The sequence below is a fragment of the Panthera uncia genome, chromosome D2, assembly GCF_023721935.1.
Source record: "Panthera uncia isolate 11264 chromosome D2, Puncia_PCG_1.0, whole genome shotgun sequence".
In the NCBI taxonomy this organism is placed as follows: Eukaryota; Metazoa; Chordata; class Mammalia; order Carnivora; family Felidae; genus Panthera; species Panthera uncia.
Window position 1 is genome coordinate 51749617 of NC_064818.1, and position 23960 is coordinate 51773576.

Genomic DNA, 23960 nt, shown 5'->3' on the forward strand with positions numbered 1-23960 from the left:
CTCGAGCGCCGCGCTTCACCTCAGGTGCTGGCTGGCGGCGATTAGACGACAGCCGAGGGTGGCGAGGGCTGCCGGGGTCCACAGCCCCGGGGCCAGGCTGGACCGCGAGGGAGGCGCGGTCAGCGGGCAGATCGCGTCCGTTTGGACTCCATCTCTGCTCGCCCTGATATATGTCCCCTTTCCCTGGCGCTCACTTCGTGCCTGCCCCGGGTTGGGAGCCTCGACCGTCAGCGGGTCGATCCTTCCTTTCATCTTTGCGGTGGGTATCATCACCCTCTTTGCCTTTTTTTTTTTTTTTTCTTGGTGCGAAGAGGCCAAGTGACTTGGCCGAGGTCTTTTCGTACGTACAGCATTTTGCCGACTAGCAAGCACGTTCATGTCTGTTCTACAGACATCTTCACTTTAGAGGTGAGGAAAAAAAAAAGTGCCTCGTTTTGCAGTTTTTCTTTATTTCTGTGTAGAAATAAAGAAATCACGTAGATCTTATGTGAGGGTTTTGTAAGATTCGCCTCCACTTGGAGGCTGTGCAGGTTGTTGGGTTGCAAGATTTCTTTGGTCACCTCCTGTCCAGGATGCCTTAGATCACTTCAGCCAGTCAATAAATATTTATTGAACAGCGGCTGTTAGATTCTGTGAGTGACAAAAATAATTCAAGGTTCAGCCCCTGAAACAACTGCTGAACAAATTTAAGAAGTGGGTGTAGGGTGGGAGTAAACAATCGAGTACCAGATTGTATCCTGTGACCAATGTAGCTTATACAGAGGGAAGGCGTCCTGGAGAAGATGCAGCAGGGCCGGATAAAGTTTGAACGGTGTGAGCTCTGTGAGTATTGGCCTGATGGGAGTAGAAAAAAAAACGGGGAAAGGAGGTTGGGAGGACTAAATGGTGGGGAGCTGGGAGATCCCAGCAGGGTCTATCTAGTCCAGAAGCTAGAAACAATAGTCATTTGTGACCAAAGTTCTGTCCAGAGGTCAGGAAGCGAACGTCCATAGGTTCCTTCCTGTTCTACTGATGCATGTGGTTCCACCATTGTGTGTTTCAGTGACTTGGGTGAAAAGTAGTTTTCTGTCATATCAACCCATTATAGCAAGTCAACCATGTGTTACTAACAGAAGCATGTAGGAAAGAACTTCCTGTGGCAGCAGGTTCTCAAGATGCCATAACCTTGCTTTGGTCTTACTCGGTTTACCAGTTATGTCAGCCTTTCACCTTAGAGTGGGCAAAAATCCAGGACTAACCTTTCGCTAGATGGTCTGTTCCACTCAGTTTTCACAGCTCTGGTGTTTTCAGACTGATTTCATACAGGATGACCGTAAAAGTCACTTCCACAGGCAGGCCTTCCCCCGTCACCTTAACCGAGTAGGTCTCCCCTGTTTTTTTACCAGAATCATTGATTCCTATAGAGCATCGACTTTACAGCTTGAGAATCTATATTGCGTCCTTGCCTCCTTTACTAGATTGAAAGTTCCATTATGTAAGGGAACATGTCTCTTTTTCTTTTGTTTCTTTGTCTTTCTTTCTTTCTTTTTTTTTTTTTTTTTTTTTTTGCCCATTTATACCCAGCACCTATGATGTTGCCTGGTAAATTAGGTTTTCCAGTATTTTTTAAATGCATGAATGGTCACACATCCCTCTCATTTACTTTAGTCACCACCACTATTTTTATCTTGGGATCCATAATGTAGAAAAATGCTTTTTAATCTCCCTAATTAAAGCTACTTTTATTATATGCGCAGTATCTTTCACTATTTTGCTCCTAGAGTTAATATTATACATTTCTTCTACACTGTTACCAGATACTGTTAGCAGATTCTAAGGTTCTTACTCAATTTGGCCACTGTTCTTAATTCTTGAATATTGTGCCTCTTTTTCCTAGAAATGTCTGATCTTAGATTCTCCTCACTTCTGCCCCACTGTACTCTCTCAACTGACTACGTAGATCTGAACTAGGCCTATCTTCTAAAACAGGACATATCATTATGTCAGGTAATGATATTTCAATGCCTGTGTGCTCAGAATTACATACTTATCACTAGCTTTTTATTCCTGGGTAAAATATGTCTTTGATTGTGATCTGTTTCATTCAGACTTCATTTGATGGTTTAATCATTGATCCTTTTTCTTTTAGATGAAACTTTTTCATTGAAGTATGACACATACAGAATCCTGCACAAAACGTGTGTCCGTGTTTTTTAACATTTTTATTTTAATACCAGTATGGTTAACATATAGCGCTATTTAGTTTCAGGTGTATAATGTAGTGTTTCAACAATTCTGTACATTACTCAGTGAGCATCAAGATAAGTTGACATATTTTTAAAAGGTGAATTCTCCCCATGTATCCACCACCCAGATTAAAGAATCGGTATTGTTACCAGCAAGCCAGAAGCCTTTCCCAGTCCCTTGGTTTGGCTGTATCTCTTCTGTTGAGATAGAAATGTTCTTCTATTTAGCAAATCGGTTATTACCTTTCCAAGCCTTTCAAACTTAGACTAATAAAGTATAATTGTATTTTTATTTTTACAGTTTCAGAGATGTCTTCCAGAAGTCCCAAAAGTTTAATTAAAGGTAAATGGGGATCAAAGCCTAGTAACTCCAAATCAGAAACTGCATTAGAAAAATTTAGGGGAGAAATTGCAGCCTTAAAAACATCAGTGGATGAAATCACAAGTGGGAAAGGAAAGCTGACTGATAAAGACAAACACAGACTTTTGGAGGTGAGTGGCCTTATAAACCTTTTTTTTTTTTTTTTTTTAATTTTTTAAACGTTTATTTATGATTGAGAGACAGAGACAGAGCACAAGCAGGGGAGGGGCAGAGAGGAGGAGACACAGAATCGAAGCAGGCTCCAGGCTCTGAGTTGTCAGCACAGAGCCCAACGCCGGGCTCGAACTCATAAGCCTCGAGATCATGACCTGAGCCAAAGTCAGACGTTTAACCCACTGAGCCACCCAGGTGCCGCATAAACCTTTTTAAAGTATAATAAGCCTTACTGTAGGAGATGAGAAAGTATTTTCCCAGTAATGATGTAATTTGGTTATTCTGTTCATTCACTAAATGTAAAAAATCAAAACTAGTAATTTCAAAATGTTTAATGGAGTTCAGATTTTAATGTGAATGCTTAAAAACTCATTTTATCATATATATTGGTTGCTTTCCAAATAATCCTTGTTTTCAGATATTTGAGATAAAATCATTACATATATTGGCATTTTGCATTCTGTTAAACTATATTTCAGATTCTCTAATTTACAGTTTGTTATGGCATAGTCAATAAAGCAGTTAAGAATTTATTAGAACTGGAAGGATTTAAAAACTTAATCATTTATTTTATTTTGCAAAAGCTATTTCCTTGTTCATAGTTAGAAAATAAATGACCTATATTAAATCGTATCATTGGATTTCTTTAAATTTTATTTTATAGGCACACCTAAAACCGAATAATTTATTTCTTTAACAACACATATTGAGGTAAATACTTATTGAAGCATTGAGAAATGATCTATCACCGATTTTTTTTTTTTAAGTTTATTTATTTATTTTGAGAGAGACACAGAGTGTGAGCAGGGGAGAGGCAAAGAGAGAGGGGGAGAGAGAGAGAGAGAGAGAGGGAGAGAGAATCCCAAGCAGGCTTGTGCTAATAGTGGGCTTTGAACTCACAAACCATGAGATCATGACCTGAGCCGAAATCAAGAGTCTGATGCTTAACTGACTGAGCCACCCAGGCGTCCCTATCTCCAATTCTTAAACACAAAGATTATTTTGCAATCTGGTGATGGAATCTAATAGCTTCTCTGAGAGATCTCTTTCCAGTTCTTTCCACTTTAAACAAGCACTGGTTGTCAAAACTTTGTTCCTTTGTAATCAATTGAAATTACACTTCCTGTAACTTCTACCAATTTGTTCTAATTGTACCTATTACAGCTGCATGGAACAAGTCTATTTTTTTATCCATTTGACAACTTTTCAGATATTTGAGGAAATCTTGCTTTCTCTTACTTTTCTTTAATATATATTTTTAAGTTTATTTATTTATTCTGAGAGAGCGAGCGAGTGAGCGTGTGTGCACATGGGGGAGGGACAGAGAGAGAGAGAGATGGAGGGAGAGAGAAAATCCCAAGCAGGCTCTGAGCTGTCAGCACAGAGCCTGATGTAGGGCTCGAACTCACAAACCGTGAGAGCATGACCTGAGCAGAGGTCAAGAGTCAGACACTTAACTGAGGGAGCCACCCAGGCAGCCCTCATCTTACATTTCTGTAGACCAATCCCATTTCTTCAGCTTTTCTAGCTTCTTATCATCCTGGTTACTTTCCTGAACATTTTGTGATGTGTTCATATTCCTTCTGAATTATGCACCCAATATCGTGCACAGTGGCAAACACGGGTTGAAATGGCAGTATTATTTCTACTAATTTGGATGTTGTTTTCTACAAAAGCCTAAAATTATGTGGGCTTTGTTTTGGTAACTGTATCATACTACTGCTTTATCTTAAGCTTGAGGCAACTTAAATCCCCTCATTTTCTCAAGGTCACCTAACTCAGTTTCCCCATTATATTTGGACAACTGCTTCTCCCCTTCATCCTCATGCAAGTTTGAAGTTTTATGTTGTTTTTACCTTGTTAGCATGTAAAGTCAGTTAACTTTTTATGGACTCTCCATAGATGCTTTCCCGCCTCTGTAAGCAGCCGCTTAACAAGTGTGCCTTCTTTATCTTTTAAATCCTTGGAAATGTGAACAGTCCTTTGAAGATCAGCTTTTAGATTTGTTACCAAATCATTTATTAACAAAAACAAATTAATGAATGCATTTTTATCCAGCTGTAATTTTCTGTAATTTTTAGGTTCTGTTGCTTTGAGTTCAATAATGAGCATGTATCTCTTTTAGGACTCACTTTTAGCCTTTAAGATGATTGGAACTGGTATGATGGAGGGGTGATTATCACATACTCATGTGGGAGCCAGCTTTTCGTTAGCTTTCTCTTACCACCCTTGACAGAGTTGGTTTCTCCCATTCATTTTATATGTGTCTCAACTACAGCACCGACCATATTGCATTAATGGTTTCCCTCTCTGGAGCTCTCTGAGCACAAGACCTTGGCTTCATTTTCTTTTTGGCCCTGGTGTCTAGTGTAATGCTGACTTGATGTGTGATAAACCCTCTGTAAATGCTTGTTGGATGTTGTTTATTTCCATGTTTGACCTGGCTTTGTTCTAAGATTCTTCTTAGTTTATATCTAGAAAATTCGAGTCCTGGAAGCTGAGAGGCAGAAGAATGCTTATCATCTCACAGAGAAAGACAAAGAAATACAGCGCCTCAGAGAGCAGCTGAAAGCCAAATACAGTAGTACCGCATTGCTTGAACAGCTGGAAGAGAAAACAAAGGAAGGCGAAAGGAGGGAGCAGCTGTTGAAATCCTTGTCTGAAGAGACAGATGTATTGAAAAAACAGTTGTCTGCTACAACTGCAAGGCTTGCTGAACTTGAGAGCAAAGCCAGTACACTTCATTTATCACAGGTACTTGCCATTTCTTTAAATCCAGGTTTTTTTTCCTTTCTGATACAATTTGTAGTTCTTGTGAAGAATGAGTTTGTTAAAACACACTTGTCAAATGTTGAAGCAGTATAGTATACCAACAGGTTATTTTTTGTTTATAGCCTGATACCCTCTCCATAAGCAAAAATAGTTAACATGGCTCCCTCCATTCCCCAGACCATTGTTTTGCACAAGGGAATATTCGGAATACAGAATCCACTGTGTATTTACAACATCCAAGAAGATTTTTTGAGGCTGTTTTTTTTTTTTTTTCCTGTAGTTTGTATCATGAAGACAATAGGCTTCCTTTTGTTATTGTTTTCAAATTTGAGATATACAATGATAATATCAAGCATGTTTTTTGAAACTACAAGTGCTTTTGCTCCCGTCTTTTGTTTTAAAGTTTCTAGTGTAGCAGAAAGAGCAAGACTTTGTTGGTAGGCAGGTCTGAGTTCAGATTTTGGTTCTGCCACTTGCTAGTTGTGTGACTGTAACCTTTCTAGTCTTAGAGGCAATGCTAGAGAGAATTCACCAGACCCTTCTCCTTAACCTCAGTTTCCACAGTGGTAAAATCAAGATAAGAATACTGGAGATTAAAATAGGTGAAGGAGCTAAAGAGGTCCAAATATGGCGAAAGAATACTGGAGATTAAATGTGATAATATATCTAAATCCCCTAGCACAGTGCCTGGTATATAGAAAGTGCTCTGTAAATAGTTTCTTGTTGATCAGATCTGTGATTCTTTAATAAATTTGGACACTTGGATAATACTAACGTTACAACTATTAATACCACCTATAGAAGAAAATCTGTTGCTTTCAGATATAATACCTCAATGTTATTTGGGGTCTTTGCACTTTCTCTCCCATTTAGAGTAGTCAGAGTGATCAGACGTATACATTTATGTGTAATCATGCACCTTTATGTGCCCTCTCATAGAATGGCAGTTGAGTATTTTTACAGGTGAATTCAAAGGGGTTAAGTTTTTCTAGAGAATTTCCATGCAGCTAAAACTCATGAAAATTATAATCAGATCCAAAGTGGTTGCCTAATACTTTTCCTTAAAGCTCAAGAATTAGTTTCTCTGCTCTCAAATATAGAAAGACAAACCCTGGTATAAACGATAACTTTTAAAAAATGTATTCTTATAGTAATTGTATAGGCTGTCCACTATTAATTTCTGTATTAGTCAGACTGTTTTATTGCCATAACAAACAACCTCCAAATCTCATGGTCTGACAGAGTAAATGTTCGTTTTTTTCCCTCATGTCACAGTTTAGTGCAGGTTAGAGTGGAGGAGTAGAGTTAGAGTAGAGTAGAGTTAGAGTAGAGTTAGTGCCTTACTCCACAGGGTCACTCAGATCCAGGTTCCTTCCTTCTAGTGGTTTCCCCGTCCTTCCACCAGATCCTCTATGTACAGCTATGTAAGCTAGAAAGACTGTGTGGAGCATCAGGCGAGGGCTTGGGGGCCAGGCCTGGCATTGGCATATTTCACTTCTGTCCACGTTCCATTGGCCAGAATTCAGTCTTATGGCCTCACTAAGCACAGCGAAGGCTGAATGTGAAGTCCAGGTATGCCCAGGGAAAAATGGAAAGGGATTTGGTGAGCTATCTCTGTCCTAGTTTTTACCAAGAGGACTAAATTGAGAGAGAGGAAGGACCACATACTAGGGTGAGTATCTATAGTACCTTTGGAGAAAAATATTTTGTGATTTGTTGCCCGTGTTCACACAGATCTGTTTCCTTAAGCTGTTAAAAAGAGTGAAATATAGCTTTTTATGAGTTTTGTTGGTTAGCATGGGTACCTAACCATCTATTTCCTCTCTTTTTTTTCCTCTATAAGAAAATGAACAAAAAAAGAGGAGAGAAATTATGTTTTGAGTTCCGTAAAATCTGTTTAACTAATACTAATTAATATTTTTAATATAAATATAATTCTAGAAAACAACTTTTATCTTTTGAAAATTTAGTATTTTCCAAATTTGATCTAAGAGCGCACTTCTATGTGTTTTATCTCATTTTGGTGAAAAGCACTGGGCAATTCATATGCACTGAGGTATTCTAGTGATCCAGAGGCTCTAAGAAGTCAAATTAGTTATGAAATCTCGGGGCTTCCAGTGTGCTGAGGAAGCTTCCAGATCTTCATTCTCTTCTGGTACTCATGACCTGGCATGATGGCTCATCAGCATATACTAGATCTGGATTTTTGGGATGCCCTTGTGAAGTATACTGTGTTATTATAGAACTAAATATAATGAGGAAACTTCTGTTGTTAAATTTGTGATATTAACTAATACTGGTTTATTTCAGACTGTGGCCACAAGCTGCTTCAACTCATCAATGAGTAATATTCATGAAATGGAAATACAGCTAAAAGATGTAAGTTCAGTTTCCTTTTATTAAGTTATGGGAAAAGAGGTCTGATTCATTCATTCTTAAATTTCATGGAAATTGACAGCATTGATTCTGTGGCTTAAAAACAATCTGTTAAGACGGAGAACTGAATGGTTTGAGATCATCTCCCTAGGTTACTATCTTTAAATCTGTTTCTAGACATTCAAGAGGGCCAGTTCCTCTAATCATGGTCTCACGAATAGGCTAGAAAGCCCTAGAAATCACCCAAACACCCAATCTGATTTGCCCAATTATTTTATTATTATGGTATAATTTTATTTATAGTTTTTTCTCTTTTTGTTTATCCATGCAAGATGTACCTATTCATTTAAAATTCTTCCCTTGGAGCCAGGATTTGCTTTCATAGTTTGAAAAGGAAACACATTCTTAGTATACTCAGTACGTCTTCTGTAGAATTTGATATGAGGTTATTCTACATATATGGTAAAGCTATATTATTTCAAACTTATGTCTTAAATACAAGAAGTGTTTCATTAGGAATTCACTAAATTCAGGACTGTATTTTTTTGAGTTTTAATATCAGATATACAAAGTATAAAATTCTTGAGTTAATTATTAGGCCAGTAGGTAGGTATTTTGATTCCAGAAATATTACTGGCATGTCTGCCCTGCTCTAAGTTGCTCTTAAGATTCCTGTTTTATTTCATCTGGCAGGTGTACCTTGCAGTCTATTTGATCTTCAAAAGAATTTAAATCTGTTGAGTGTCTTTATAGCAGAGTACTATAGTAGCCTTATCAAAGTAATTTACCTAAAGGTAACTAAGATAAAGAAGAAACACAATTTTTAAAGATCTATCAAAATAAGTTATTTGTGTTGTATGTTACCCTGACCTTTATCATTCTGTGTATATCAGTACCTACCAGATGCACATATCTATGAATAATTTACCTACCCACCTCTAGTTTTCCCCTTTTTCCACTCCAGCCATGCTGGCTTTCTAGCTACTCCTGCATTACACTGCCTTTTGTCTTTCTCTTCTCTCTGCCTGGCTCACTGCCCTCAGATATCTTCATGACCCACTTCCTCACCTCATCAGATAATACTCAATTGTCACTTTCTCGGAAGGGGGAGGGGCGGGGAGTGGGGCCAGAGGTTTACCTAGCCATTTTTCTAAAATTATAGCTCCCAGACAATTCCTATTCCCTTTTCTTGCTTTGTAACTTCTCCCCTCATCACATATAACTGTTAAACTTATAATATGTTTTATTCACTTTATTACATGACTCTTACATTGGTATATATATTTTTTTCATTTTACTTAAATTCAAGTTAGCTGACATATAGTATAATAATGGTTTCAGGAGTAGAATTTAGTGATTCATCACTTACATGCAACACCCAGTGCTCATCCCAACAAGTGCCCTCCTTAATGCCCATCACCCATTTAGCACATCCCCCCACCCTCCTTCCCTCCAGCAACCCTCAGTTTGTTCTCTGTATTTAAGAGTCTCTTATGATTTGCCTCCCTCTCTTTTTATCTTATTTTTCCTTCCCTTCCCCTATGTTCATCTGTTTTTTTTTCTTAAATTCCACATGAGAGTGAAATCATATGATATTTGTCTTTCTCTAACATTTTAATTAGCATAATACATTCTGTTCCATCCACATTGTTGCAAATGGCAAGATTTCATTCTTTTTGATCACAGAGTAATATTCCATTGTCTATACATTGGTATATGTTTTATGAGGGAAGGATTTCTGGTTTTTTCACCGCTATATCCCCATTATCTAGAACATTTGAATTTTATTAGTACCTGAAAAAATATGCTATCATCTTAAACTTCTATGTAATTTTTAGGCGTCTCAGCACCAACTGCTTCAAATATCAGCTAAGGTTATTTTTAGATAATGGCAATTCTTTATGTTAAAGTAACTTTGAAATGTTATGCATGTATACCCAGTCTTTTTGTTCTGTGTTATCTTCCTGGCTTACTTAAGGATCACATGGTACTTCTCTGCTCTGTTTACCTTAAAAAGGCTTTTAGACAAGTAGAGTAAAATTTAACCCAACTCACCTTCAATAGACTGAGCAATGCCTCCCAGACTGTTATGTGCAGATGAGACTACGCGATTTTTATAAAATGCAGATTCTGATTTCATTGGTCAGAGTTAGGGCCTGAGATTCTGCATTTCCAACAAATTCCCAGCTGCTGCTGTATTAACTTACATGTTTGAGGAGCAAGAGATGGTTTAGCTCTGATTGTCTCTGAGCCCAGGAGGAGACTAGGGAGCCCAAAAAGTGACCTGTCACTCCTCTGAGCATAGGCATTGTGGCATTATTCTGCTTTGAGAGCCCAGCAGTTCCAATCCCTCACCGTTCCTCTAGTCTCCTGCAAAGCTTCCTGGAACAAAGCTTCCTGGAATGCTTTGCCCACCTATTTTAAGAATCAGTATTTGTTTTGCTAAAAGAAGCCCTAAAAACTCATGTTTACCTTTCTTAAAGCCTACTGTATCATTTTCTCAGCTGCCATTTAGGTCTGGCTGACATTTTGAAATAATTACATGGCATTCATTCTGTAAACATACAATGTCATTAACGTGCAAATCAAATAGCTAAGAGGCAGTTGAAATAGGCATTTCTTGCTCTTAATTTTAAAAATCTGATTTTTAAACAGAATTTAGGGAATATAGGTAATGTTTATTTATTTAATTTTTTATTTGGAAAAAAGTAAAACTTGCAGAAAAGTTACAAGAATGAAGATGATACATAGAACACCCAATACTAATTACCAAAATTCAAACATTGTTAACATTTTGTTCCACCTTATACCTCTCTCTTTCAATACCCCCCCACATATAATATTTTTTTCTAAACCATTTGAGAGTGAGTTGCATATATTACAGCCCTTTAAACCTATATACTTCAATATATATTCCTCAGAATGAGGATGTTCTCTTACGTGATTACAGTACAGATAGCAACTTTAATAAATTTAACAAGGACACTATACTTCTATGTAATCTACCATCCATATTCCAGTTTTGTCAATTGACCCACATTTTTTATTTCTCCAGTATAGGCTAACATTTCAACCTGCATTTCAGTTTTTGCCCAAGAATTATGTAATGCATCTCTGGGAAGCCAGGAGGGAGAACTTTAGTAGCATTCCACAGGGCTTCTCTTTTGCCCACTGCTGTCCCATATTTTTATTGATAACTTGAGTGGAAATGTTATATGTATGCCTTAGAAATGCGTAGAAGACACAAAGCTGGAAGAGATAGTAATATATTGATGGCTCTAAAGATGCAAAACTAATATCAGCATTTTTTGATAGCCATCAAATCCATTAATTATTGATACTATTTAGAGAAGAAAGCAAATGCAGAGTCAGTGAGAAGAGGCCCAAGTAAAGAAATGTTTGCTACTTTAATAAAGTAATATTGCCACCACGTGGCTTTTTAGAATATTGCACCTCAAATCTTAACCTGTAGTTCTGTTTCTCATACTTAAGTAATGTATGGGCAGGTTCATTTATTATATATATATTATATATATTAGTATATATACTAATTAGTATACTAGTATATATACTAATTAGTATATATACTAATATATACTAATATATTATATATATATTAATATATATAATATATCTATTAGAGCAAGTGTGAGCAAGGGAGACGGGTAGAGGTAGGGAGGGAGGGAGGGGGAGAGAGAGAGAGAGAGAGAGAGAGAGAGAGAGAGAATATCTTAGGCAGGTTCCATGCTTAGCACAGAGCCTGATGTGGAGCTTAATACTATCACCCTGGGATCCTAATCTGAGCCAAAATCAAGAGTCAGCCGCTCAATCAACTGAGCCACCTAGGTGGTCCTGGGTTCATTTAAAAGAAGAAAATTTTCATGACCATCCAATGTTAACTTGGATTATTTATATTGAAATATTTCTTAAAGATGGACTAATTTAAAATTTGAAATAAAATTAGGTTATCTTTAGCATCTAACTAATATGATTTATTAAGCATTTGGATATGTGCCTGCTTTTTGAGTCATACCTCTTTCGGCAACTAAATTTGAGTATATAGTACAGAACTCTTAAGCTCTGTGAGGAGAATTAATGTTGTAACTGCGTGACAGGTGCAGAGAGAAAAGTGTGTGGTCAAGTGACTGGAGGGCCCTGGACTAAGTCTTTGATTCCAGATGCTGTCGTCTTTGTAATCCATTTCTTAGTTCTACAGAAAATAAGACACTGAAAATTCTTTAAGCCCTATGCCTAGATGCTCATGAGTTTGTAGGATGCTCATGGAAAGAGCCTAGCAAAGTTTAGAGGAACTCTATAGACTTAAGGGTTTTTATAGAGAGAGATCTTTTTAGACTTGAGACTCAGTCGTTTATGTCTTTAAAGATAGAAATTCTTATCTGAAAGAAGATGCCTTGATATACAACCAAAAACATCCAGTATGTTCCTTACCACCTTTCCCATCTCACTCCCCGGGGGAGATGCCAGCTTGTAGGGAAGGGGAGCCCCTCCTTTTTCAGCACACCTACAACAAATGCAGCGTGAGTAAAAAGAATTGAGCACTTTTGAAGATGTATTCCAGTATGTATGTTTTACTTCAGTCCGATTGGACCATGCAACATCTTTGTCAAGAACTTTACGTTTGTACCATCTTTGTTTGGCACCCCTGAGGATATGAAATTTTACATCCTGGCTGTCACTTCAACCATTGATGATAATAAATTCCAACAGGTCTGGGATGAATTATGACATAAGACGTATATATCATGCACTTGTTAAAATCACAGAAATAGCTGTGATAGTTCCATTACAAGGAGGTTTGATTACATTTTCATACATTCCTTAGTTAATGAGTAATAGATTCTTGAGGGTGTTTGATTCTTTTTGAATCATTCTAAATGGATTGTTCTACTGTGTGTAAGGAACTTCTACTAGGTTCTTTCATGCCAGTTCCTCCCTTCCCTGAATACTCTCAAACTTCAGTCTGGGTCTAAAAGCCTTGCTTGGATGCTTGGCTGATTCTGTCAATCATTGTTTCTCCACTCCATGTCGTCACCATCATTCATGAACATCCATCAGGCAGCTGCTTGCTATGGAAACACCGAACACATGAGTAGAACCTATGGACTCTAAACAAGCCTGGGCTCAGCTTTCTAGGGGCTCATGTTCTAGTTCAGATAAGAACTATCGTCAGGAGGCAATCAAGGTCATGAGTGTAAGATGCCAAATAGATTGAATAGACATTAAAATCACTGTTGGCTTACAAAGGAGAGGGAACTTGGTGAGGGCAGTTACGGTGAGGAGTCTTGAAAGACAAGCCCAGATGCACAGGAACTTGCTGAAAAGGTGGGATTTAAGTGAGCAGGTGATATAGGAAGGAGTTCTAGGGCATTCTGGGCAGAAGGAAGAGTTTAAGCAAGGCACAGAGTGTGTATAGTTCTGTAGATAGCAAGGTGGCAGTGGAGGCCAGAAATGGCCAGGCTGTAACTTGAAGAGTTGGGAAAAGGCAAATTGTGGACCATTTTAATGTTAGCCTAAGGGAACATAGCTTCAGTTTTAGCAAATGGTGTTATGAAGCTTTCAAAAATTCTGTTACTAATATAATTAAAGCAGTTTAGCACTTTGGGGGACCAAGGGAAAGGTTGAATTGAATTTATTAGGAGTAGCTGTTTTTCCTCAAAATACAGAGTAATCATTGTATTGATTAACCTGAAGCTTTTGGTGATAACCTGTGCCTCTTCATACTCTTTTAATGGGGAAATCACTTTCAAACTGAGGATCTGTATTGTTGAGCAAAAAATGGACACATTTTTTTCTTTTTTCTCTTAATCCTCTTATCTCCAGGGTTTACCAAGATCCAACAGTGAATAATTGCTCAAGTAGGCATTCCGACAGGGGCAGACAGGTCATAGCATGAGCACCAGGGCCAGAGGACTCAGTACAAATGAGCTTGGCTATCAGAAATGGGTGTTCACATCTCTGTGTGTGCCCCCTTCTGGGACCCTTCATCTGTAACATTTTGCACAGGTGGCATCAGGTTTAGATAATGCACGGCCTCTCTACACAAATAGTCATTGAGACTGTTTCCCTAGCCAGCCTCTTAGGAGCAAAGAACGAGAAAGGGACAGTCCCGTCTTCTTGGACTGAACTTCTAGATTAGAAAGGAGAGAAGAGTTATCTCATTGCATAGCGGTGCTATTTAAGAATTTCTAGACTTTTCCCCCCCAGTGCCAGCAGATGAGTTATCTTTTTTCCTAGCTTTCAACTTGAATCTGGGCCCCACTTTCATGAACAAAACTGCCACCTCCCCTGGAAAAACTAGGGCAGGGGTCAAGGGGGTGGGGTAGTGTGCGATTGCTGGGGATACTAGGCTGTCCTGGCAGACTCCTTTGCCTTTCACTGAATTTCCAAGGATCCAGTGGTTAAGAACAGTGAGAGCTAGAATCAGAGGGGATATGAACTTGTCCTGATTGATAATAATGAACCACCTTAGAAATCTGCATACCTTTGTCCATGTATTACCCACTAAAGCTTGTTTACCCACTAAAGCTAATGTAGCTTCCTATAGGAGTGTTTGCTAGTGTCTTGCCACAGATCAGGTGGGGTCAGGTTTTCAAACTTCAGCTAGGTGGCCTGGTAAGGCTATATCAGAGCATATCTAGTTTCTTGAGGGAAAGATGTAACCAAAATGAAAAACTCGTGTTAGCAGTAATGGTAAAGTGAATCAGTTTCCTTGTTACCAGCTAACTTAAATAGACACTGCCTATTTTATTAATATTACCCTGTCATTCAAATAATTTCTTGAGTATACATATTGTACATAAAAGGAGATTTCTCAGAGGAATCCTCTGAGAAGAGCATGGTCTACCACTTCAAGAAACTTACTATTTGAAAGACATAGCAAGCACAGATAAACATCTGAAGATGTTTGGTAAAATAATTTTTAAAAATATGTAGATCTATGTAACAACTGACTTCATAAGCCCCTATACAAACCAAATGAATGATCCCAGCTTGGGATTTTTGCTTGAGTTGTAAGAGATGTAAAGGATGAAAATTGGTGATCAAAAGGGGGGCGGCTCTTTAAGTTGATTCTCCGAGAAGCAGCCACTGAGACGGAGTTCGGAGGTCAGTTTACTGGGCAGCAACATCTGTGAAAGTAGAAGGAAGGTGGCAGGACTGGGCAGGAGCACCAGGCTGCAAGCCTGACAGGATCTATGTCCCCATGGAGAGCTCCTGAGCAGAGTTATGTGTTGAGTGGAAATCCCTCTTTCTCAAAGGGAGCCCCAGCAGTGCACCTCACCTCTGCCACAGAGGCATCCTAGTTTACAGAGAATGACATGGACACAGATACAAAGCAAGTTGTGTATAGGAGACAGCAGAGAAATGAACTGGACCCCATGGAAACATGACTTTGCCATGGTGTTAGGTGCTCTGAAGGAGCCTGATGTTCGAATGGATCTCGAGGTTGCAAGCCATGCGGTGGCGGACCAGACTTCTATGTGAACCACAAGACTGTGCACTGAGAAAGGCTACATCACTTTGGCTCTCTTCTCCATTTTAAGATTTTGGTTTTTCGTTTTAATGGTTTGCTTTCATTTTCATTTCAAGGCTCTGGAGAAAAATCAGCAGTGGCTTGTGTATGATCAGCAGCGGGAGGTCTACGTAAAAGGACTTTTAGCCAAGATCTTCGAGTTGGAACAGAAATCGGAAACAGCTGCTCATTCACTCCCACAGCAGACAAAAAAGGCTGAATCAGAAGGTACTGGTGTAAAAATGTTCTTTTGGGGTAGGCCTGCCTGACATTTTCCAAAAGGAGAGATTCATCAAATTTAGATTTTTATAAATAAGTGTTAGAAAGTAAATTAAGCAAATCTTCTAACCTTGAAGTAAGAAATATTGTGTTACCGAGTCTGTTTTCTCATTGTTTTTTGATAAAAGGGGGCACAGCCACAGAGTAATGGGTCTTTGGCAGTTCTGAAGGCACATTAAATTTTCTCCTTCATGCATGTCCTTCTCTGCCTTCAAAGATCTTCTCCAGCTTTATTTCCCCCAGGGTCAGCCTTGTTACTGATTAGCTTTTTACTCTGCTTCCTTGCATGTATTCATATCAATCCCAGGAGAAAGAATACCTCTTATAGATGATTTTCAGTCTTGTGAGTCTCCCACAGAATTGAAATGAAGGCTCCTAAGGATGATTCAATCTTTTTGTCAAGTTCTTCTCAGCTTCTCTGACATTGAGTTTCACAAGAACTCTAAGAGGTGGGGCAGGAGGGGACATTATTCTCATTTTACAGATGGGAAGATAGGTTCAGCAGCTCCAGGTGACGAGCTAAGAAGAGAAAAGAAACCCCCTTCCAAAGCACTTGTTAAAAGACGGATAGCACGGGGCGCCTGGCTGGCTCATTCAGTGGAGTGTGCGACTCTTGATCCCAGAGTTGTGAGTTCAAGCCCCGCATTAGGTGTAGAGATTACTTAAAAATAAAATCCTAAAAAAAAAAAAAAAAAAAGACTGATGGCCCTAATGGGACTGAAGCCTTGAATTATATAAACAGAAGGCTAAAGAAAGGGAGACAAGACTGCTAATCTTGGAGCTTCACATTTGAATATTTAAAATGAAGCTAATGCTGAAAAAGAAAATATAAAAGGAATTGGGCACAAAGTTACTTAACTGTAATTCCTTTATAAGTTTATTACACATAAAAGTAAGATTTTAGTTGTGGGCTAAGTCTAATTTCTTCTTTGGCAATATGTTCTCTATGTGTATATGTGTTTTACCAGAGTAATGTAAGCTCTTGTTAAAGTAATTTAATAGTAGTATAAGAGGGCTTGCCCCACTCTTCATAGTCCATCCCAGTCTTTTTTTCCTCCTGCCATTAGGGCAGCCGCTTTTAACATTTCTGGTTTTGATTTTGGTGAGTATACCTATAAATAATGAGCTTATATTTCTATTTGTTGATTTATCTTTTTTAGACATTGCTGATTTTCCCTTCCCATAGAATAGCTATATTACTGTTTTCAGTTCTTCTGTTTATTAGTTTAACTTCAAATAATGTTCCTGAGCTTCTGTTTCTTGTTCCATCGGATGTCTACCCTATCTCTTGACTCTTCGTTTCATAAGAACTTATTTACAGAAATGTGTTTAGTTTTAACTTCTCAGGATTATTATGTTTTATAAAGTGGGTTGTGACCCAATGTGTTTGTCATAGGTTATCTTCAAGAAGAAAAGCAAAAATATTACAACCATCTCTTGGCAAATGCAAAAAAAGATCTTGAGGTTGAACGACAGACCATAACTCAGTTGAGCTTTGAACTTAGTGAATTTCGAAGAAAATATGAAGAAACCCAGAAAGAAGTCCAAGATTTAAATCAACTGCTGTGTTCACAAAGAAAGGCAGATGTACAACATCTGGAAGACGATAGGCATAAGACAGAGAAAATACAAAGGCTCAAGGAAGAGAATGATATTGCGAGGGAAAAGCTTGAAGAAGAGAAGAAGAGATCTGAGGAGCTCTTATCTCAGGTGAGCCTAACTAGTAAGACTTTCCGTGATTCAGAATTCAGAATTGCCATTGTACTTACCAAGCATCAGGAACTATGTTAACCACTAGGGAACCAACAAGGAACAAATGCCCTGCCCTAGGATTCTTATTTAGAATGGAAACAGACCATAAACCAGTACCTAAATAACCAAGTAAACTCAGGAAAATAAAGCAGGGCAATATGACACAAGAACTGGGGGGCCGGGGGAGGCTTTACTGCAGAGACGGTATTTGCACGAAGGTCTTTTGGGAAGAAGGAGCCTGTGAAGAGAGTGACTGGGAATTCCCTCCTGTGGAGGAGCTCGTGTACAGAGGCCCTTGGGGAAGAGGAGGCAGGTATGTGTGAGAAGCCGAAAGGTGTGAAGCAAAGAGGGGAATCGGTGCTGGTTCCCAGGCAGGCACCTTGATCTGGATGATACCGTGCTCAAGTTAATTCCTTCACCTGATACCGTCCACCTTCTCATTGCGCTCATGACCTCCTGCCAGGATATCTGTGCCAGTAACGTTGGAGTTACTAAGTTAGGATTGTTAGAATTGAATACTACTTCAACAGAAACTCATTAATTTAAATCTTGCTTGGCAGCATGGAATAATGAAAAAAACATTATTTGCAGTCCACACCTGGTCTCTAGTTCAGGATGTATGGCCTTAGGAAAATCAGCTAACTTCCCTGACTTGAAGATTATTGATGCCAAGTTAATAACAGCAGTCTTTTTTTTTTTTTTTTTTTTTTTTTTGCCTCGTAGGGCTTTTGTGAAGGTCAACTGAGAGAATGTGAAAGTGCTTTGTAAAATAAAGGGCTGGGGTCAATGTTCGTTATTGCTGCCATTAGAATAGTAATTTTTTTTAATCATCTAGAAGTTGAGAGGGAGAACAAAGCAGTCTGTAACATTTGCCTTCTTAGTCTTTACCACCCTGGTTTGTGCCTGCAGGTGTGAGCAGTGATCTTTACAAAAGATTAACCAGAAATGGTGGAGAGGGAGCGCCTGAGTGGCTCAGTCAGTTAAGCATCCAACTTTGGCTCAGGTCATGATCTCACGGTTTGTGGGTTCAAGCCCCACATCTGGCTGTGTGCTGACAGCTCAGAGCCTGAGCCTGGTTCGGATTCTGTGTCTCCCTCTCTCTCTGCCTCTTCCCCAGCTCGCACTCTCTCTCAACAATAAATAAACACTAAAAAAAAATTTTTAAAAAGAAATGGTGGGGAATTTTGTTCCAACTCTGCAGGCAAGGAGGCAGGGTACCTCCAGCTTTGTTAACCCATCAGAAATATTAGCAGATGTCAGAACCTCCAGGAAAGTGGTGTGTGCACTGCAGAGTTCAGTGCTGTTTATGGACTCACGGTCTCTGCCTCAGGGAGCCCTCAGCCAGGGTGGTGCTGCTCAGCCGCTTGTACAGATAGCCATCAACCAACCAGCTGCCGGGACTCACCCCAACTAGCAGGTGTCGTCCGGAATAGAGATGGATTTGTGAGCCTCCCCTGCATCCCAAGTCAAGCAGTGGAAGAGTGGATATGACAGTGTTGGCTCTGTTTCCATCCTACAGGTCCAGTTTCTTTACACATCTCTGTTAAAGCATCAAGAAGAACAAACAAGGGTAGCTCTGTTGGAACAACAGGTACCGACTGGGGCTGCTTCTAAATTCAGCTTAACTTGTTAGAAAATGGGATTGTTCCTCATGTTTACACTAGTCTATGAAGAACCATTTGAAAGTCATGAAAAATGTTTTTAATAAACTTTAACAACAACAGCAAAAAATATAAGTGAGCATCTGTGCTCGCCATTTATTCCTATCTATAGGCTAAACCAGATCCTGAGGGGGGATGGCGGTTGTTTTGACAGGGTAATGTTTGCCTCGGTAAATCTTACTGTTCCCCGCATGGCTTCTGTAGTCCCTACTCCAAGTGAGCAGGATCTCCCCAAGAGGGCCATCTTATAACTTCAAGTAGAACTCAGAGAGATACCACTTGTTCTCAGGATGTAGACCAGAGATTTTTAGTGTATTCCAAACCAGGGAACAGCTATCTCTTTCCCTTCTCCCCCTGCCCCAGAACAGAAGGAGGTTCAGGGAGGACACACCCCAACAAGCAACTTCTTAAGTTGCTCCTCACTCACCTCAAGCCCTGGCTTTGCTCCTTGGATAAACCAACCCCCCAACCAGAAGCTTTTCTATTTATCAACATCTCACTGTACTCGGATGAATTCTTGCTGTGAAGGCACAGCAAATGTTTGCCTCTTGTGCTAAAAAAAAAATGCAAGCATCCAGTCAAGAGAAGTCAACGGTATATACTAACCATAATTGTCTCGGCCTGGGTATTTGTTCCAGATGCACGCATGTACTTTAGACTTCGAAAACGAAAAACTTGACCGTCAAAATATGCAGCACCAACTGCACATAATTCTTAAAGAACTGCGAAAAGCAAGAAATCAAATAACACAGTTGGAATCCTTGGTGAGTCTGGAATGGTTAAACTAAAACTTATTTTCTTCTTTCTCTTGCTGCCATTTTCCCATTTATGTATCAAACCAGTGCCCAGACTGAGAGGATACAGCTTCAAGCATGGCTATTTCTCAAATCAACAGGCAGAACCCTGCTTCGTTGGAAGCACCTGCCCTTTGAGCATCAACCCAGGGCACTAGAAGGAGGGGCCCTGTGTGCCTCTGTGTAACAATGACATTACTGGTGCCCGGGATCACCTCTCCCTACTGTGACTCTAGACTCACTAAACGGGCTGGCCTGGGGCAAGGTGGGGTAAGGGAGGGCAGTTGTAAATCCTGAACTGAAACCATGTTTTTCTATTTAGAAAGAAAGAAATGTCATTTTTAGTGACAATGGATGGTTCTGTTAATACACTGTTGCAGGCATGTTGAGTTAAGCACATTTTGTGGGTTGCCTTGAACACATAATCTTTTAAAACATAAACCTTTTAAATAAGATTGTTTCTATGAGGAAGTGATTTTTGACTTACTATTTTCATCTTACTAAGAAGCTTTTGAACCAAACCTGTTGGTAACTGTGTGTGCGTGTTATGTCCCATTAGCACATATTTTATTTATTTTTAATTCATTTTGAGATAGAGACAGGGAGAGAGAGCACGTGCGCGCATGGGTGGGGGAGGGGCAGGGAGAGAGAGGGAGAGAGAGAATCCCAAGCAGGCTCAGCACTGTCAGTGTGGGACCTGATATGGGGCTGGAACTCACAAACCTTGAGATCATGATCTGAGCCGAAGTTGGACTGAGCCACCCACGCACCCTGGCACATATTTTATTCATGCCTAGTGCTGCAGAGTATTTGCAGATGGTAAAATGTAACAAATAGAATTCCTCAGTTTTTGAAAGAGGAAAAAGCAATTGTTAAAAAAATCATTTGTAGCTTCTTTATGAGTAAACGACAAAATATATCTTGACTCTGTTCTTTAGTAGTACGTCATTCATTTTGACCACATATAATATTTGAAATTGAAGTTTATAATTCATTTCTGTTAATGACTATTTTTCAAAGTATAGGAAGCCAGAGGGTATAAAAAAGATTCCATAATTTTCCTGTACTTTTCTTTGTTTTCCTGCTGTCCATCATCTTTAGAATATGCTGTAAAATATTCATTTTAAAGCTGTATTGACTATTCTGACTTCCTCAGGGGGGAATAAACCATAAAGAAGGAAAGTCACAAAGATATACAATATTGTTATGATTTCTATGTGTAACCTATTTGATCTGCTAACATTCTTTGCTACTCTTAATTCTATGTAGTTTTTTTTTTTTTACTTGCTGAACTTGACCTTTTTTTATAAAACTATCAAATTTTGTCAGCCTTGTATATAGGTCTACCTTTATATCTGGCTCTAAGCATTTTTTAAAAAAATTTTTTAACATATATTTATTTTTGAGAGAAAGAGACAGAGCATGAGCAGGAGAGGGGCAGAGAGAGAGGGAGACAGAATCTGAAGCAGTCTCCAGGCTTTGAGCTGTCAGCACAGAGCCTGACACGGGGCTCGAACTCCCAAGCGGTGAGATCATGACCTGAGCTGAAGTTGGACGCTTAACTGACTGAGCCACCCAGGCATCCCTGGCTCTAAGCATTTTAATAAACTCTGTCCATGTAAATACCCAATCCTGGTATTTCGTGGGTAATTTGGGTAATTTATAACTACCTCGTATACATTTATTTTTCAGAAGCAGCTTCGTGAATTTGCCTTCACAGAGCCATTAGTCACTTTCCAAGGAGAGTCCGAAAACAGGGTAAAAGTTGCCTCACCAAAAAGTCCCACTGCTGCACTAAATGAAAGCCTGGTGGAATGTCCCAAGTGCAATATACAGTATCCAGCCACCGAGCATCGAGATCTACTTGTCCACGTTGAATACTGTTCAAAATAGCAATATAATTATTCTTTGTTTTTGTGGCAAAAGATTCAATACTGTATCTTCTGTTAGCTTATGGACATTTTGAATTACTTATTTCACCTCTTCTATAAGAAACTGCCTCTCTACCTTTGAGACTCTGGCATAGGAGTGAATCATTGTTGTTTTTTTTTTTTTTTTTTTTTTGGCTGCTTTGCATTTTCCTTGGTAGTGATACCTCTCTGAGATGGTTCATCTTCAGGCTTCAGTGACGGAATGAGGTGAGCTGAGACAACTAACATTTTGCACTGTTAAAGTACTTGATAAGGACGAAATAGTTCAGGTTATTGCTTGTGGGCTTAATCTGTTGCACCAGCAAGCAAATATTTTATGTTTTTTGTAGGTTTTTAAAAGTCAAAGTTAATTACCCAGGATCTTTGTTGGCTTTTTGTTTTTTATTCAAACTTCATAAACCTACAATTCTAATTTTCATGTCCATTGTTAAAAGCTGGTAATACTTTTTACATTTTTTCCTCTCTATAATAAGACGGTTATTAGAAAAGTTGGAATTTTTCTTGATCTTTTTTTGCAGAGCTGTGTTCTAATAGAAGCACAAGGCAGATTCTGCTTAAGCAATACTCCTCAGTAGCCACACACAATGTTTTCTTTCATATTAACTGGCTGTAACTTTAACTTGAATTTCATTAGCACAGGTTGCTCACTTAAAGTTGTTAAAATGAATTTTAACAAAGCCATCTAGCCCTCTCATTTGATTTGCAGGTATTTTATTTATTTATTTTTGGCACTCTTAAAGTTGGGCAATGTGATGAACATTTGCTTATCTGAATATATATTTTTATATGTGTGTGTGTAAACCCCCAATTTTTTTTATTTCTTCAGGTTTTCTAAAATGCTGAATATGGGCTACTGTTAGTAATATAAAGGAGAAAAGAATAAAATTATTTAATAAGTTTTAATATGTCTTGTGTATATGTACACAGGTATTCTAAGATTTCTGTCCTGAGGGGTGTGCCAGAGAACAGCGGATTCACTTACAGTGTAAAGGGATAAGAGAGTTAAGGATCCACTGGAACCAAAAACTACATGAGGCTCAGAGAGATAAAGCAAAATCCCCACAATCACTTAAAAGAGAAACATATTCTTGGGTTTCAAACTCCCAAATCAGCCCCAAAGCCCAACTTCACTCTACCCTGCCAGAAAACTTTTGTGAATTCTCCAAACTCAGTACACGTCAGGTGATGTTATAACCAGAGTAATGGAATGTTCCTTGAGTTAGGAAAACAGCAGAGCAGAACATACCAACTGGTCTCTTCCATCCCTCTGGTCTGAGAAGTCCCGCCTTGTCGAACCCCTCCACCTGTTCCATGGGTCTCTGCTATGCCAGTTCTCCAACATCTTTAATCTCATTCTCCAAACACCTATTAAACACCATCTATGTGCCAGTCCCGACGCTAGGTATTAGTGACACAGTGATAATAAAATGCAGCCCCATCTTCAGCATCTAGTAGAGGAGGCCAACATGTAACAGGTAAATATTACATGTAGGAGGTGCTATAATCAAGGTATATGGAGGGTACAGAAACTGCCTTATTCGTTTTTTGTTTTTAAATTTTAGAGATAGAGAATGTACACGCAAGCAGGGGAGACAGGCAGAGAAAGAGAGAGAGAGAGAGAGAGAGAGAGAGAGAGAGAGAACCTTAAACAGGGTCCACGCTCAGTGCAGAGCCCGATGCCAGGCTCGATCCCACGACGCTGGGATAACCTGAGCCAAACCAACTGAGCCCCCCAGGTACCCCAGAAACTGCCTTATTCTAATGAAGACTGAAGGTCTTACTCTTGAAAGATGCAAATCTTATACGAAGATTAAAAAAAAAAAAAGTAAAGGTAGACTAAGAAGTAAAATGGAGCCACTCCTAAGGGTAGCCCCTGACAGCCAGGCCATGGAGTGCTTCTGAGCCATGAGCCTGGTGCTGAGCACAGGGCAACAGTCCTGCACACCATTCGCGTGATTTAAACACAAGAGCTGATCTCTGAGGGAAACACCATTACAGCGGTCCTGGTGCTGTAGAGATTTGTAGAAAGAGATTTCTCCCGTGTGCGCTTGTGGAGAAGAAACCATGTAAGGTAGAGGTCCACAGCCTCAACACAACGTCGCCA

The 23960-nt window shown here is 39.2% G+C and overlaps 1 protein-coding gene across 8 annotated transcripts; it reads left to right on the forward strand.

Annotated features, from left to right (window-relative positions):
• Positions 1-50: 50 nt before the first annotated feature.
• CEP55 (centrosomal protein 55) lies at positions 51-22759 on the forward strand. 8 transcript variants are annotated; one of them, XM_049646434.1, is made up of 11 exons: positions 446-822; positions 2527-2717; positions 5239-5514; positions 7843-7911; positions 15517-15667; positions 17115-17428; positions 18990-19061; positions 19770-19895; positions 21618-21683; positions 22015-22063; positions 22683-22759. In XM_049646434.1, exons 1-10 carry the CDS (start codon positions 783-785, stop codon positions 22015-22017), a joined length of 1308 nt encoding a protein of 435 aa, XP_049502391.1. In that variant the 5' UTR covers positions 446-782; the 3' UTR covers positions 22018-22063; positions 22683-22759. The 8 variants fall into 8 exon arrangements, 7 of the variants coding, with proteins under 7 accessions (XP_049502392.1, XP_049502388.1, XP_049502387.1 ...); XM_049646431.1 differs by lacking the exon at positions 446-822 and adding exons at positions 173-259; positions 1877-1986 and having other exon boundaries at positions 21618-22759; XM_049646430.1 differs by lacking the exon at positions 446-822 and adding exons at positions 270-408; positions 1877-1986 and having other exon boundaries at positions 21618-22759.
• Positions 22760-23960: the final 1201 nt, after the last annotated feature.

Bases quoted from the DNA above. Each gene is read 5' to 3' on its own strand.
- CEP55 (XM_049646429.1), top strand. From the start codon at position 783: ATGCAGCAGGGCCGGATAAAGTTTGAACGGTGTGAGCTCT. The intron at 5,515-7,842 runs GTACTTGCCATT...GGTTTATTTCAG, and splicing joins GTACACTTCATTTATCACAG to ACTGTGGCCACAAGCTGCTT. The intron at 19,896-21,617 runs GTGAGTCTGGAA...TTTATTTTTCAG, and splicing joins TAACACAGTTGGAATCCTTG to AAGCAGCTTCGTGAATTTGC.